This window comes from Neltuma alba, unplaced genomic scaffold (genome assembly GCF_004799145.2).
Source record: "Neltuma alba isolate B1F8T4 unplaced genomic scaffold, ASM479914v2 tig00012835_pilon, whole genome shotgun sequence".
Taxonomy (NCBI): Eukaryota; Viridiplantae; Streptophyta; class Magnoliopsida; order Fabales; family Fabaceae; genus Neltuma; species Neltuma alba.
In genome coordinates this window covers 99,924-117,263 of record NW_021637224.1, presented here as the reverse complement: position 1 = coordinate 117,263, position 17,340 = coordinate 99,924, and the positions used below count along the sequence as shown (strand labels likewise).

Genomic DNA, 17,340 nt, shown 5'->3' with positions numbered 1-17,340 from the left:
TACTTTGATAGTTTAGTGATTGGAAAAAAAAAAAAGACAAAAGCTGTCCGAGGGAGATTTTAGGTGTAGGCATGTGCTCTAACACGTATAACAGCAACAATTACTACTATTATCAGTGCTTATGCTTACATTGCGCATGTGCCATCAATTTAAATATCAATTCATTCACGAAAGCATATTCAGATTACAAATAAAAAACAATGAAAATGTAAAATTGATTGCATATACTTCACAATTGCATGAGTTTGCAGAGGGTAAAAAAGTAGGTAGTATAAATAGCTTGTTGTTTTACCTTTAGTGCCAATGATAATTTAGTTTCTTTTTTTTATCCTGAAAAAAAAAAACTTAAACATTCAGATCTATCATTTTTTTTAATAATAATTCTACATTTTCTAAGTCTGAGAAATTCATCTCAGAATAAAAGCACGTGACTACTTGCAACCAGTAGCGAGTGAGTACAGAAAAAGCAGAAAAAACACTGAATCATGGGAAATATGAAGCTCATTCCATAATTAAGTGATGATAATCCAGTGGAGAGAAGTAACGAAATCAGATTATCAAAGGAAACCAAAGCAGAGCCAATGGATCAGAGGAGGGAATGAGGCACGTTTTTTTCGCGTTTGATGGCTCGATTTATTCTTTATATGACCAAATATCGTAGTTGAGATCGATTCCAAAGTTCCAACTTCCATAAGCGTTATAGGGGACCCACATTGGTGTTCATGCGGCTTACGCTGCTCCGAATTATCGATCGGGCTTACCCTTAGCCCAATTTTCCTTGATTGGTATCGGACTGCGAGTTACAAAAGCCATGCAAGCCTCAAGTTCCACTTTCACGCCACACACGCATCCGCGAACCACAGAGTGAGTGAGACTACGCGCGTGAAGAGGAGTGACAGAGAAATTTGAAAAGCATTTAATAAACCCGCCAAATTAAAATTGGAAAACAGAGGCATAGTGCTACTGAAACGAGCAATGTCATTGTCACCGTTTCCGAGTTCGCAAGAACGGACAGTTGCTTCTGCTTTGCTTCTTCTCTCTGCTCCGCCTGCATCTTCCTCTCCCTCGCTTTCTCCTACGAGGTAGTCAAGCTACTTGTGGTTCTCTAATTCTGTTTTCAATTTAATGTGTTCTTGCCTTATGCGTCTGTATTTTATTTCAATCCAATGTGTTCTTGCATTTTTGCGTCTGCACTTAATTCTGTTTGCTCCACAGGTTTGATGTTGCTCCGAGGGATTCGACGCCAGAGAGAAGCAGAAACAAGAGTCGCAGAGACGATAGCTTCGTGTCGAGTGGTTCCAAGATGTCGTCGTCGTCGTCGCTCTTAAGCGATGATGGATCGTCGGATCAGATCAGAGGTCGTAGGATCAGGTTCTTCTCTGCCGTCGCTCGTTATCGTCAGATGAAGTTTAAGGTCCTGAGCTTCGATCTCCGATTTATATTTACTGCTTCGGTAGAATACTTGTTCATTCTCTGTTCTGATCCGTTTTCTGTGCATTGTGAAGATTTTATTTCTGTTTCCGGGCAGGCAGAACAATTTCTTGAGTAGTCCGATCTCACTTTTCTGTCCTGACTGGATAGTTACGAGATTCATGTTTCGCACCGTTCAAGCGTCTTTTACTTCTTGTTTACCTCAAGATATTGCACTTAGTCACTTGCTTATGCGAGATATATGCTTGGTTTTGTCGCAGAATTTTTTCTCCCTGCCATTTGATTGCTGCAAATAAGACCAGTTTTTCTTCCTCTGATTCAGTATCATTAGTCTCTCGGTTCTCTTTTCATATGAACACAGTCTTACTCCCTGAATTTCGAAATGTGTATATGTCATCGAATACAGCTCTTCTCAGGCAAAGTCATGCGTCAAATACCTTCCATTGCATAATTGCCATTGAAGACTCTGGGGTTTGGACTTTCGATGACAGCAAAATTCGTCACGAAGCCCTTATTTGTAATGTAAAGATTAGTTTACAATGCTTTTAATATGAGCACACTCATGAGATTCTTTGAATTATGATTTTAGATTGCGAGGAAGAGTCGATCGAAGATCACGTGGGTCTCCAATGACGACGTCCCGAAACCAAACACCAGCATGGCATCAAAGGTGTCCGAGCATACAGCTGACGCATCCTCCTGTTTGTCAAGCGGTTCCAGTGGAATCTCTAGCGCACGAAGCTTGCGGTATATAAACCGAACCAGAAGCGGGAAGATGCTTGGAATGCTGAAACGCAATCACGCGCAGCATGCAAAGCAAAAGCACGTTACCAGTTCCACTTATATGCGCCGCCGAGCTGAAGCCATTTTGAAGTTGCTTTCTGGTGGGGACTCTTCTGAAGTGAGGATCCGCCAACTCCTCGGCGACAGTCCTGACACCAGCAAAGCTCTCCGAATGTAATCTCTCTCTCCTCAATTCTCTCCATGCAGCATGTATGGACACACAAATCACAACAATAAACATACGTAACCGCAGCCCAGCCCCATGAAATTGGCGGGTGCTATAGGCACATAACTCAGTCTGACTTTTGAGAAAAGAAATTTGGACCTGACATCTCATGATAACCTGGTAATTTTCGTTTATACACACGGTCGTTCGTAGAAAAATTGGTGAATCAAGGAACTTCTTTTAAATCAAGAAAGGATTGGCATTAGCGTAGTGATTAGTTTCAGAACCTCCCGAAGTACTTTCATTTGTCGTCAAATTGAGCATCTCTTTATGTACGTATACGAATTCTCTTCTAATTTGGGGATCTACCTGGCATACTGATAAACTGTACTAAATATGGATTGTGTGAAGGCTGCTGAGGCTGCAAGCGGTGAAAAGATCGGGCTCAGGTGGGCGCCATGACCCCTATATTTACAAGGTACGTATGAATACTGCACCAAGTCTTTTTTCTTTCCCCTCCCTTGTAGTATAATTTAATATTGTTTGGTTTAATTGCTGATGATGCTAGATTGCTGCCTGACTCAGGACTATTTACTACTGTCCGTCTTTTGTGATATTTCTTTGGCAGATAGCTGAATAAGGTTGTCACAAACAGCTAGACAGTAGCGGCTTATATATATGTAGGTACCCAGTCAAGGATTATCGTATATTCGTGAAGATTCAAGAATCCCGATACGCATACCATAGGAATTAACTAAATTTCGGCTACATTACGGAGTGTAGTTATAAAAAATCATAATAATAATAATAATGTAGATGAAGTGAAAAGATAGTCGGCCCCAAAAAAATAGAAGTGAAAAGATAGAATGATAGGTTTAGCATAGTCTCAACAGCCTCTATGAAACGGATTGGATCATTTCTTGTCATCCCCAATATACCCTTGTCCAGTGTATACATCTTAAAAATGAAAATTTGAACAGGCAAGGATGAAAATGCATCTCTCGAGTATTGTTATTGATGCTGGTGAATTATCACTTTTGATTCATGTGTACCTGGGAACAAACAAACGATATTGAAGATCTTCTGGGTATGGTAATATATTGTGATGTCATTAATAATAAATTTCTTAAACTTTTCTAAACGGGCTTTTCAGATATTGAAGAGTTTTTTTTTGTGGTAGGGCAATATATTGTAATGTCATTAATAATAAATTTCTTAAATTTTTAGGGGGAAAAACAAAATTTACCTCAATTTTTTTTAAAGAAAATCCCCTTCAATTAAATCAGAAGAATGAATTTTCAATATTATAATGAAGCCAAATGCTTTGATATCTAAAAATCTATTAATTCTTTACATGTTCATTATTAAATTCCCGAATTAGAATGACAAATACCTAATTTTATTATATTCTTTCAATTAAAGTATAAAACAATCATAAACTACGTATTACTTATATTTTTATGAAAAAGAATGATAACACATATTAAAAATTATAATTAAACTCAATATATCTTTTTATCCACAGAAACGAAGGAAAAAAATACAGATTAGGAAAGACAGTTAATATGGCAATGTTCTTTTTATATTTACAAATTTGTCCTTAAAAAATTTCCAGACCCATATTTTAAAAGAGGGAGTAAAATATACATATATTTTTGGTGAAATTTTAATTAGCAAGAGAATATTTCTATAAGAGGATCGACAATACTGGTTCAGAGACACGGCAAGTTAGACAACATGTGGTTTTAAAGGCATTGGACAAGCGCCGTGCTTGTTTGGTACCTGAAATTATAATCCTGAAAACGCAAGATTATTCGAGACACCATATATTAATGACAGTCATACAAAATAAATTACTAAGCGATACTCTCCGCTGAAGATAAATGATCCATCTGATCCAATGGCGAACTGCCAGGAGGAAAAAATTTGCAATTTCGTTTAATACGGGTAAAAATGTACTAACACAACATGATCAGCTTGGGATTATTCATGCCTGTCTGCCCTTTCAAATCGGACACCCAAGCTTTTACGAGTATACTTCTTTTTCTTGCTGATATGAGAAGGCTTGGTATTTTCAATATTCTAGAATCATCTCACCAAAATGATAGGCAAGGCAGCTTCACAATCCAGTCCTGATCCAACTTTCTATAACTTCACCTGACCCGAAAGTCCTTTAAACGAACCATACAGAGCCTGAGATTTCCTAAAACTGAAGATGTCATCTATTTTACTTGACTCTGGATGTGAAGCTTCTGCTTTGAAATCCGATGAATGAAGGTTCCCATACACTCGAACACTTAATGTCTTCTTTCGTGAGGCACCGATTTTGATATATTCATTGAAGAAATCCACAAGTTCCTGAAGTGTGAGCTGCCTTAATTCTGCAACCTGTTCCACAAACACCCAAAAGAATCACCATGTCAGCGATGCTACAAAGCTAAATCCATTTCTCAGCTAAAACGAAAAAAAGAGAAAGAAAAAGAAGGTAATATACATTTTTTTAGGAGAATTATGCCTAAAGACCAAAATCACAAATCTTTTGTCCCTAATGACCACTAATGCTCCTTTTGGTAGCACAGAATTGGAACTGGAAGTGGAATCAGCATTTATGTTTGGTGCCTTGGAAGTGGGTTCCCCATGGAATTCCGTTTCATTAAAAACCAGGGAACTCAATTCCTAGCTCCTACCCATGGAACTGAACCACTTCCATGAGTCTAGTCTTATAAGAGTGTTCTAATCAATTCATCCAGATAAGATTCTAGAGAGATCTTTCCCCTTAATAAGCATTCCTTTATTCGCCTTTTATTTAGAGGGGAGAAAGCGATACAGGAAAATAAGGGAACAAAAATGAAGAATATACATATATAAATAATATCAGCTTCTAGTAATACCTCAAAGTCTCTCCTATCAAACTTCAGAGTTCCATCATTAATCTCTCGCCAGTAAAATCCTGACTCCTCCCGCAAGTTCTTGTGTCTCTCAAGCTTCACCTCTATCAATGCATTTACATGCCCCTAAACAAGCATCTAGATATCAATTATAGTTCAAACACAATCATTGCTATTTAAGGTTCACTGCAAAAATACAGAAGGTGATCTATGGGAACATATAATCCAACCCAAAATTTAATAATTGAGTTGACAAAAAATGAATATGGAAAATGACCTTATCAGAATTTAACAAATTTATAAAATATAAAACAAATCATCGACAGTTTATAGTCCCAATTTCGACTCACAATCATAGCAATCTGTATGATTCAAATAATGGTGAAATGACCCTATGAAAATAGCAATATTTACAGGTAGAAGAGTTCCGTTATGCTTCATTGATTTCTATTCAAGAAATATTCATCCAAAAAAGATTTGAGATTCAGAAGTGGACCTCTCTTTAGTGCTTGCACTATTGGAAAGTTGTGGTGGGACAATAACCCCTCTTTCTCAGAGAAGATGCGCATAAACTCCTCTACTCTATTTGAGGACATCATTTATCATTCTTGTTATCCATTTTGTTTAATCCTCCCCGTAAGCAAGTTAATTTGAAACTCGAATACAAGGAGTAACATGGCATATTTAATCAAAATATAGGAAACAATAAAACATGCTTGCTGCAACAATGATTAGGGTATAAAAACATCCTATTACGAGCAAAAGACTAAAAAAATAGTGTAATTTGTCCATCAAACCTTGAATTCTTCAACTGACATCTCAAGAAGTTTTTTCTCAAAAATCTCGAGAAATGCCTCAACTCTCTTCTCAATGTCTCCGGGACCCTATCATGCAAGCAGAATGATAATATTAATCAACTGAGTCATCAGGTATCAATTATTAGATATTAGTTTCATATACCTTTACTGTGGATTGGATGATAAATTGTACTCCCCGTATACCTGAATCATTCCTACACATTTTGAAACTAAAGTGAAAAACAAGGAGCAGTTCTTTCATGTTGAGTAGGATACTAGTGGACAGTATAGCTGAACTCACCTCTGCATGAGCACAGTGATGTACCCAAGTTGTTCAACTGATCGAAGCTGGTGAAAAGCTGGTTGCTTTGCAATAAGTGCAAAAAGCTGAAGTTTAACATTCATCTTAAAGTCATCACGACCAACCTGCAAGTTAATCATGAGGATAAAATGATCCACTGAAGATATATAGCTCAAGTTAATCATGAGGATAAAATGACCCACTGAATATATAGAGCTTAAAATGATTTATCCAATCAAATAAATAGACCAAAAGATAGGAGAAAAGGAGGTTAACACAGTACAATCATACATTCATAGAAAAATGACACAAATAAGTGTGATTACACATGAGATCTACATCCCTTTATAGTCACTCTCCTTTTTCTCTCCCTAAACGCACTACAGACCTTCATTTTTGTGACTATATGACAATTAGCTTCAATATCTCTTTTCTCTCCTCATGAGACACGTTTGGATTAGATATGCATGATGACTCGACTGGGAGAGGTATGTCAAAAAACAATTGACATACCAAATGATTTACCCACATAAAATTCATGTTATTTAAGTTATAAGACTATTCAGCCTCCGCATTAGATTGACATACAACATTTTGCTTACTTTTCCACAACAATTTTTTTCACTCTACACTGACAGACTTCCTTCGAGCAACAAATCCTAGCGGTTGCTCCATACCATCTTTTACTAAGTCATAATGGAGATTTCACTCTTCACATCCAGGTGAGGGGGAGGTACTTAGAGGTGGTATGGGAGATGAAAAAAAGACCTAGGTTAAATTTGCTATCAATGAGAAATTTAATTGGCTTGTCTTTGTAACAAGTTGAAATTCAAATAATATTCAGTTTGAAAGGGACTCTTAGAAAACTAGGTATGTAACGACTATATTTGCAACCAAAGTAAGTAACAGAATAATAACACTAGATTGTAAACTTCAACTACCATGCTTTTGCAAACAAGCAACTTACTTGTATATAGTGCACAAGGGCAGAATTCTCATCATTCGGATTAAGACATTCTGAAGGGTAGAAATAATTCATGCCATTTTCAAGCTTAACAACCCGATTTGTCAAATGCTGAGATGGGAATAAAGGTTTGCACAGAGAATTTTCACACTTAAAAAGGGTATCTTCTATGTGCCTAACCATTGACTCTGCTTCATGGTTTTCAATGTTACCTGTAAAGAAATGGTGATTAGGTTATTTATCCAAATTTATAAATATAAAGGAAACAAGTAACTCATCAACATTTAAGACACAATTACCTGCTATATAACACTCTAAAAAGGTCCTTGAGAGCATCAATGGTACAAATTTCTCGAGGTCCTCTGCCTGAAGAAGAGGAAGTACTTCAAGCCCTTCTATCCATGGCCAAGTATTATCGTGTAGTATCAATGAGCAATAGTACATAGCCTGCTGGTAGGGTTGTTGATACTTGAAATTTTGGTATTCCTTGGTAACCATCTCCTGATAAAATGATAAAAGAAAGTGACTATACCCTTTGTCTATAAATGTATACAAAAATCAAGACATGGTTAAAATTACAAATCAAATACTCACCACCAAAGTTTTAACTATGACATCCTTTCATCTTTTGATAAAATTCTTAATCAGGCATTTTTTATTAAAAGCTTATAGAAGCAACTTGCTCTATGATTAACAAAATAAAAGCTCCATTTAAGTCCATTAACGACAAAGATTAGTGAAATAAAGCTCTTATAGGAAATGAACTTCCAGTGTACCTTGATAACTAGGAACCTGTCCTTCTTCACTGTGAACGTTGCAATCTTTTCAATTATGGTTTCAAGTAGAATACGTAGTTTGTGATTATAACCAAGGAGGGTCACCTGAAAAAACATGATATATAAATGACGTGCAAGGAAACAAGGGACAAGTTGATGGATAAAGGAATACATGAAAACATGTTCCAGTAATACTTGTCAAATGACTCAGATCATACTAGTTAACCTCAGTTCATATGTTTAAAATTTGATGGGCACAAAAATGAGGTGAGGAATTCTTCACCAAAAATTCTCTATTGATGTGAGAAAGTTGACCCGCCTAAGTACCTCTATTGATGTGAGAAAGTCGACCCGCCTAAGTACCTCTCAATACATCTGTTTCTACCTCAATGGCAGGGATCCTAATAGCCACATTGCAATACTTTACTTGAAGATACTTCACTCAACTGTTTAGTTAAAACCCTCCATAAGTAGAAAACTTGACCATTAGAATGAATGAAGACTCTTCCCAATTATGCTTCAACAAGGTCCTTCCTTAATCAGATTATTGATTACTTAATTTAACCATGTTATCGTGCATTCAAGCCTTCATTTGTATTTCTCCCACCATCTTTAAACCTTAAAACAATGTTAGTTATTTTCATAGATCATAATGTGTAAAATCTAAACTTGCAATTAAGTGCACATGTTCAAGCAGAAAATTGCAAAATCATATACTGATAGGGACCAAGGTAGCATGTCAGCTTAAATCACATTTCAAGCAATATGGGTACTCAACCGGTACTTAAGTAGGGTAGTTATCCTATCTAAATAGTTAGGTTTTGAGGTATAGTTTACCCTTAAGCATAGAAGCCTATCATTTGGCATCAAAGATGGTGGGTAACACCTTTAAAAGGCTACGTGCAGTGTGTTCTGACCCAAGGAAGGTCAGACAAAGCGTCGCACCATCAAAATATTGACTTTCCATGGTTGACCTATTGATATGGATGGGGGATCCCTAAGTCTCACATCAAGTAATGTAGAATGCAGCATGTAATAATTATGATGGTTTTCCCATCCTAAGAGCTAGCTTCTGAGACAAGATTTTTATCCCATTTCAATGCCCAATATGCATAAATTTTTATATTGCAAACCAAATTACATTTAACTATAATACCTGAAAACCACTATCCGTGTGGCTTATGCCATAATACAAACCAGCTACCTGAGCATAGTAAGCTGAAAAACGAGCTCCAGTAAGAACTTCTTCCATTTATAGTTAGAATCTAGGAATAAGAGTTCAAGCAGAAAAAAGCTCTATACAAGGTCCAGTTGTTTAAGAAGCAAACCAACCATATTCATTCAAGTAGTCCATCAACAATCGTGTGAAAATATCACTCAAAACTTCAGCTTCAGGGGAATTTCCAGCATATGGACAATTGAAATCTATCTTTACATAAGCCTTGGGAGTGGAAAACATGGTATCTGGCTTGTACCATAAGGCTGAATATGATGACCTGCTTAACAGAACTGGAAACTTAACCTGTTCCAAAAGATAAATATTTTAAATAAAATTTAAGATGTCAAAAATCATATTTATGTTACACTAAATCAAAACACAAGTAGTACCTTGTCTTGCACAGTCTTAAGTGACAAGTCAGTGGGGATGAATATATTAGGTGCTGGAAGATGCAGATCTTCCTTAGGAGCAGAAAGCACCCACTCCTGCAAGTACAAAATCACATGGGACTAACAACTTCAAAATTTCCACACAATAATACATAAAAAGGCCCAACCAACTCCTTTGAATAACAAATAAACAAACAAAATTAGTTTACTCCAAAAATTTTGCACAGTTGCTCATAGAAACACAGACCTGAATGGTGGAGCTAGTAATTCTTTCAATGGAATATGCTGTTCCATACCATGGCTCCACCTTCTCAGTGTGCCCTTCAAAGTTTTTTGATTCACAAAAGATTCTGCATGGCAGAGAAAAAAATCCGTTTGACAACTATCTTAATCATGGGCTCATCCTTAAAAGCACAGTGATAGTAAGTACAAACAACAATGAAAAAGAAAGATCTTTTCCAACAAAAACTGAAACATGAATGAATGAGAACATTTGAACTAGCAAAAACACAAGTCAATTGGTTTTTAAAATTCAGAAAACCTATTTTAATTTCCCATTATATTGAGTTCAAACAGGAGTTAATGGATTGCAAAACAGGCATCATGAAACTACTAAGCTAGTATCAAAATCATACTGTCACCATGTAAGCCATGTTCTAGTAAATTTCATTAGTTATAGAATTTATTTTATAATCATACTTCCCCGATTATACCCATTGCATTGGGATTTTGTTTGGTCTTCTATCGCAAAATAATTAATCATTCTCCCCTTAATAGTTTTCAGTTTTCAAGATGGTATGGATCAACCTTCATTGCTTTTTCTATAAATTTTCTTTCATTAATAAAAAAATGCAGAGGGCTAGGATCAGCAGCTCAAATAATAATTATCAATTGATATTTAAACGTCAAAATGATTTTCACAAATATAAACAGTCTATCAATTATCAATTAGCTTTCTAAACCAGGAATTTGCTGCAACACAAATAAATGGAGCAAGTCCGAGAAAGTTCATACAGAAACCCACTAATTTTTCCCCTTGACTTGAAGATATTTGGTTGATCTGATATAACATTAATTTGAATTATATACAATGCTAACACAATCCCAGTTACTTACCGAACACTGTTTGGAGAAAGCTGATTCAGCACCATCTGGATGACACTTGGACTAAATTTAGAAGGCAGAGATGACCCTACCAACCAATCTTTTGGGGGATATAACTATATGGCAACAAAATGCATCAATAAGAAGATTTCCATGACAAGCATTTTATGAAAACTATATGCATATTTAATGGGATACCTGCATATTTGATGCTATATTAACTACATAACTAATCGGGGGAGTCTTGTCCTGATAGTGGAACTTGGTCTCACAAACAGCTGAAAGCTTCAAAAACAAGTTCAATTACATCAGAATCTTTCAAAAAACATAAAGAAAAAGCAATTTAGGATAGTCAGATATAAAAGATCATTACCATATGATAATGATATAACTCACATAACACCCAAAATACTTAAAATTGAACTTCGTTCCCCAATTTAAAAGTAGGAAACTATTTGACTATCTATGTTTTTACTTGACCAGACAAAGAGGTTGGTACTGCAAAGCTTTCCTTAAAGTGGCACCTTATATGTGGCTAGGCTAGGCTGTTGTGGCTCTACGGCTTGCCATCTCAACACATTTCTGATGCTTGATGAATATCATAATGTAGACAGTGACTTCTGGAGAATACTTACTATCCCCTCTAAATTGACTGATCCCAAGATTGTTCGTTCCTTATTTCTCACTTTTATTGTTACCTTTCAATCCTTAATTTCTACTCCTTCCTTGCCTTCTCACCAATGTTTTACACCAATTATTTTTAGATTGACAAAAAAAGAGGAAATTGTAGTGAAAAAGAGAGCATCACACAAAAGTGGACACAAATTGTCGTGAACGAAGGCACATCAAAAGTGCACATCGAGGTGAAGATATACTGCACATATTCATTCAATATCAAAACGAAATACCTCTTCAAATATCCATTTGCAAACGCCAGATTGCTGTAGAAGATCAATGTACTTGAACAACAGCCCTATAATGTCTTGAATGTGACCTAAAAATCAAACATAGAGATGTCAATAAATTTACAAAATCCAGAAACCAATATATCTCATAACCAGGATTCGTTCAGTAATTTGAAAAAAAAAAAAAAAAGACTGCTTGCAGCTTCTTCAGGGAAGAGACCTTCTGAATACCAATAAGTGAACATGACAATACTAAAAGGGATAGGAAGCTATGTACAGAGAAAGAGATAGAGAACAGAGTGAAAAAAAAAATCTAACCATGACCGGCATCAGTAAGATCAATTACAACTTTAAAGAAAGAAAAGTCCAAATTCCAATCTGATTCACCCGCAGACAATCCTGTTGCCCATCCTGGAAATGGAATTTTTTCATGAAACCACACAGCTCATAAGATATAGAAGTTAAAATGAATTAAGAAACTTTCATCCACAGGATGAAATCTGTATATATCAATTCATACAATGTTTAGTCACACATTTTCCAAAATAGAAGCAAAAATTATACTTTTCAAAGACAAAAATGCCCTTGCTCAAATTTTTAGTTACTATATTATCCCTTATCATATTTTATTCATAATCTCCAGTAGTCACCAATCCAATCTTTTCTGTTCTTGTTTCTTCTCTTACCCTTGCATAGTTATTTTAATATATTTATTTATTTTCTATATGAATCTATTTTTATTAAAATATTTTATAAAATTATTTTGACTCTATTCATTTGAAAATTATATTGAAAAAAAATATAAACTTAATCACAGTTCATAATGAATATTTAAAAATCCATTAGAATATTAACTACAAAGTCAAATCTATACAAAAGTAATTTGTAAGTAGGTGATTATTAGCTAGTATCTCCCGAAAACATTCAACAATATGGGTAAAAGAGTAACAAATGATGTTTGCCATACCAAATAGCTTCTTTTTTATGCTACTAAATATAAGAATTAGTTGGAGATTCAATTTGGTCCTAAATATAAGACTCTAATCTACGTTGTTTCCCATATTTATTTATTTTTTCCAAAATAGTCCTCATGGTGATTGCACATGTTAATGAGTTTATATTCTAATGCACATAACCAACAAGGGTATTTTAGGAAAAATAATACTTGTTTATTACAAATAACTAAATTAACTAATTTTTTTAATATTCACAAATTAGTTATCTAGCATTCTAGCTGTTATATTAAGAACTGGAAGTAGTACTACTTTTCACTACACAAAATTCGACAAAAACAGTTCCAAAAAAAGCAAAAAACAGCACCAATCCCAAAAGTAAATATATATTTTCAATAAACTCCAAATACTACAATTAATATAAAGTTAATGACATTAAAACCACATATACAGTATCAGCATCATCTCTTTCTCAAGTTTCAACTTCATGCCATAGTAAAACGATTACTAGAAAATAGTTTACACCAATCCTTAACTCAACATGCTTTGTCTTAGTTGTGAATCAAGCCAAGTGATGCTATCAAAAAAAATAATTTTAAGATATGAGGGATGTATAAAACCCACCCAGTGTTTTCAAGATTATTTTCAATAAACTCCAAATACTACAATTAATATAAAGTTAATGACATTAAAAACCACATATACAGTATCAGCATCATCTCTTTCTCAAGTTTCAACTTCATGCCATAGTAAAAACGATTACTAGAAAATAGTTTACACCAATCCTTAACTCACATGCTTGTGTCTTAGTTGTGAATCAAGCCAAGTGATGCTATCAAAAAAAATAATTTTAAGATATGAGGGATGTATAAAACCCACCCAGTGTTTTCAAGATGTAATATAACGATCCTTCTCCCTCATGGCCAATAAGATGACCAAGATACCTACATGGTCCTTCCGTGTAGTATTGAATTTCAGGGGTTATTGGCCATACAATTCTCAATTTATGACCTTGTTTGATTGGGACAGTTCTGACAAGAATCTAATACAAGTATAAGCCAAAACAGCGTTAGTAAAAATCCCAAAGCAATCAAGCACCATCTAATTAGCAATAATGTAATATACCTGCAAGTGGTCTGATTTGCATGGCTGACCCAGGAGCGGAAATAACTTCGGTTCAATATTTCGAATATCAGAGAATTTCTCTTCGACAAGATGTTGAATTTATCAAGGCTTTCTAAAAATATCCAAACATAAATAATGGTATTTAGAGCCATTTTAAGAAAGCATAAATTTGCATTTGATACAAGAGAAAAATCTAGTACCATTTGTATACACAACTAGATGCATCAAATTGGCTGAATAATTTCTTCATAGAAATTGATAAGCTCATTCCTTGTGTCCAATCCTCTTTCTTTTGTCGAACTCCAAAGTGTCCCAGTTCCCTATACAAGTCACAGTTATTTTGAAAGCTTTACGTTGTGATTACAACAAAATGAAAATAGTAATCACACTAAACTCTTTAACAAATATTATAGCTCAGTCTGAACAAAAAAATTCTTCTACGATGAACTAGAGCAAAACTAAACATACTGATATAAAATTTTAAATAGACGTCAAGAAAGCATAGCTATGAGATAAAATATCAATGCACACATAAGTGAACATAATTGTTCATTTAAAATTTCAAATTGGAATTATACTGAAAAATATCACGTGTAACATCTAGAAATATCCTCTGGTTGGTTCAAAAATGAACAAACATAGATGTGATGCAGTAAGAAATGTAAAATATAAATTCTGCATAATCATTTTCATCATTGAAATTTATAAATGCTTCAGGGTCTGAAGTCTGAAAAAAATATTTGACCCTCTCTTACAATAAGGAATGGCATAGATTGATCCTCTCTTAAGATTAAATTCATGTAAGATGGTATGTACAGAAAATTTCAATATTGAAGCTTAAAACTATCTAGCCAGATTCTGGAACTGTCGAACTAAGATGGCTTAAAGAGGATGTGAACCAGCCTTCCAATACTTCCAATTCCTGATGCTACAGTGAACATTAAAAAACATTAGAATTCTATGCATCCATTTATAGCGCGTGGCAGTGGAAGAAAAAGAACAAGAAAGGAAAATTTCCTCCTGCTTTTACATTCTTTCTCTCTCTTATTAATTTGCAATGTTGAAAGGGACCTACTAGAAGCAAAATCATCGCTTCATGGGAATTGTAGGTTATGAAATAGCAAGACCAAAACACAATCGGTACCGGTGCTTTACCAATGAGAAGAAGTTTTCTCCACATACATGCCCATCAAAGGAGAAATGAAGGCAGGGAAAACATTAACAAAGCATCCATAAAAAGCAAATATTCAAACTTTTGTAGAATTAAAAATAGAAGAAATAAAATACTGACCTGTACTGAATTTATGAAATGGATGGTCCTCAGAACTGAGATGTTTCTGAAGCTGAACAGAGTGCAATATTTCATGCAGGGGGAGAGGGTGATAGAATATCAATATTTCTCCAAGAAAGGGTTACAGCAAAATGACTTGAGATGTCATTGAAGTAATCAAATACATATGAACAAACATTAAGATCAGATTTATTTCTTTTAGCCTTAAAAGTGCCAAATGACATTAACGAAGACTATTCTAGAGCGGAAGATGAGATTTACAAACAGTGATCCCCAATAGGCCTGGTAACTATTAACTTCATAGAGAACAGTTTCCCCCCAATTATGAACAGAGACATCCCTCCAACTTTATAAAATTTGAGTATATATTCATAATAAAATAAAATTTTGATTTTGCTTTCTTCTCCATTTTCTACTTGTACCAACCACAAACTCAGTAAAGGCAAGAAATAGTTACCTGTTCATTCTCCAGGCATCAGATAATAAATTCTTTTGGTTTCTGTGAAAAGGAGCAAGGAAGGGGGCAGAGATAAGAAAGTAGGAGGAAAAGCTTAAGACATTGGACAATATTATAAAATATTAACTAACCAGAGTCAACAGCTTTAATTTCCCTTGTGGTAGCATCAGACAACATCAATGGTTTGGATGAAGAACTGAGCAAATCTGGCAGACAAAACATGGCCTAACATCAGATCTGCTATAAAAAATCATCATCAGAAATAAGAAATGAATGAAACCATAACAGTGGGATCTACCTGTCTAAAGCCTCTTCAAAAGCGTCAGTGTTAACATCAAAGTAATAGTTTGGTGTGCTCAGAGGATGTAAAAGCATTGGTGCTTCCTCCATGCTGTATCAAGAAGGACAGACCCCAGTGATTTGGGGGGAAAACAAAAAACACATGTGTTGGCCAAAGACAAAAATGACAGCATCTACCTCAGTAATATACTTGGAATAGCTATCTTTACTGGGATTTTTCGCTGGCATAAAAGCATGTGTTCTGGAAGCATAAAAAACCAACTGATCATCAGGTTATAATCTTTAATAAATAACATTTCAATCCCATCCTTAGATAAAGCGCTGGTTAAGGTGAGTAATCTAATGTTAAAATATAAATTAATTCTCGTTGACCAGTTTAGGTCTATTATCCTCCTTGTTTCTTGTCTAACAGCTGGGAGGTAAGTCATCTGTTGTTAAAGTTAACTTGACAGGGCTGTCAGGGATCAAAGTTTACTTTTTATAAGTTTTATTCTTATTTTGGTCCTAAATATAAGATCCCAAACCATTCTATCTCTCATATTATCTAGTTTTTTTCTAAGGTAGTTCTTGTAATAATAATGTTTCTAACCAATATATTTGATTAGTAAAAATATTTGAGAAAAAAACATACATATTTATTACAAATAACTACCTTAGCTAATTTTCTTAATCTACTTAAATTAGTCAACAAGCTATTGGATTAAGGTGGGAGGTAGTACATAAATGTACCAACAACAAGATTACCGCCTCAAACAGTCAAAAACTTTACCAAGGAAATGGGCAAGCCTTCAAGACCATCTGGATCACTGAAGGAGCCGACACCAACGTCCATGGAAGCAGCACACTATAAAAAAATAAAACAGAAACAATATAAATAACTTGAATTCAATTATAACAACAACAACAACAAAAAAACAAAGAGAGAACTTGAATTCAAAACAGAAAACAGTGTCGGGAGAGAATTCAACCTTATCAGTATCCGGATCGCTGATGAGAAGTACTTCAAGCGAGTTCCGGAGAACGATTCTTCTGTAATACCTCTTGTCCGAGCGAGCTTTAAAAATCTCTACCTCTTCCTTCCCCACCGCCATCGTCAATTTCCAGGCGCTTCCTTCCTTTCTTCTCTTCTCTTCCGTCCCCTTCCTCACAATCCCGCCAGAGAAAGGTGCAGACAACAATAACTTTGCCTTCTCTACTATCCCCTTCAGTACTCAGATCTTTGGCGCTATAACACAGGTCCGTCGGGTTGACGTTTCATCTCTATGGCCCATCGTCCGGGTTGGGGGAGACTTTTTTTTTTTTCTTTTTTTCCTTTTAATTTTTAAAAAAATGGTGTGATGGAGATTAAAATCTGACAAGTGTATCAAAATGCCTATTTTCTTTGGAGGAGAGACCATTCAACCAGATTTTTAAGAATCTCATACTCGTTCAGATTTTACACCTCAGTGAGAGAAAATAAGCAGCAATTTTTCCATATTGAGTGGGATACTG

General features: G+C 35.0%; 2 protein-coding genes across 2 annotated transcripts; one reads left to right on the top strand and one right to left on the bottom strand.

Moving 5' to 3' along the window:
- Positions 1-2,206: 2,206 nt before the first annotated feature.
- On the top strand, positions 2,207-3,071 carry LOC114731458 (uncharacterized). Its single transcript, XM_028918627.1, has 3 exons — positions 2,207-2,388; positions 2,792-2,858; positions 3,009-3,071. Exons 1-3 carry the CDS (start codon positions 2,207-2,209, stop codon positions 3,018-3,020), a joined length of 261 nt encoding a protein of 86 aa, XP_028774460.1. The 3' UTR covers positions 3,021-3,071.
- Positions 3,072-4,120: 1,049 nt separating this feature from the next.
- On the bottom strand, positions 4,121-17,142 carry LOC114731461 (insulin-degrading enzyme-like 1, peroxisomal). Its single transcript, XM_028918630.1, is given in 31 exon segments — positions 4,121-4,768; positions 5,272-5,394; positions 6,066-6,152; positions 6,229-6,280; positions 6,367-6,491; positions 7,334-7,542; positions 7,630-7,831; positions 8,107-8,211; positions 9,263-9,324; positions 9,439-9,628; positions 9,715-9,810; positions 9,962-10,064; positions 10,831-10,934; positions 11,017-11,103; positions 11,727-11,812; positions 12,042-12,134; positions 13,556-13,718; positions 13,802-13,899; positions 13,902-13,913; positions 14,002-14,046; positions 14,049-14,101; positions 14,103-14,121; positions 15,093-15,147; positions 15,552-15,591; positions 15,677-15,735; positions 15,737-15,755; positions 15,848-15,897; positions 15,899-15,940; positions 16,027-16,110; positions 16,619-16,693; positions 16,818-17,142. Coding segments are annotated over 31 exon segments (2,904 nt in total). The 5' UTR covers positions 16,941-17,142; the 3' UTR covers positions 4,121-4,525.
- Positions 17,143-17,340: the final 198 nt, after the last annotated feature.

Excerpts from the sequence above, each read along its gene's own strand:
- LOC114731458 (XM_028918627.1), top strand. The coding sequence starts at position 2,207 with ATGCTTGGAATGCTGAAACGCAATCACGCGCAGCATGCAAAGCAAAAG. Across the intron at positions 2,389-2,791 it reads ACCAGCAAAGCTCTCCGAAT|GCTGCTGAGGCTGCAAGCGG; the intron begins GTAATCTCTCTC and ends GATTGTGTGAAG.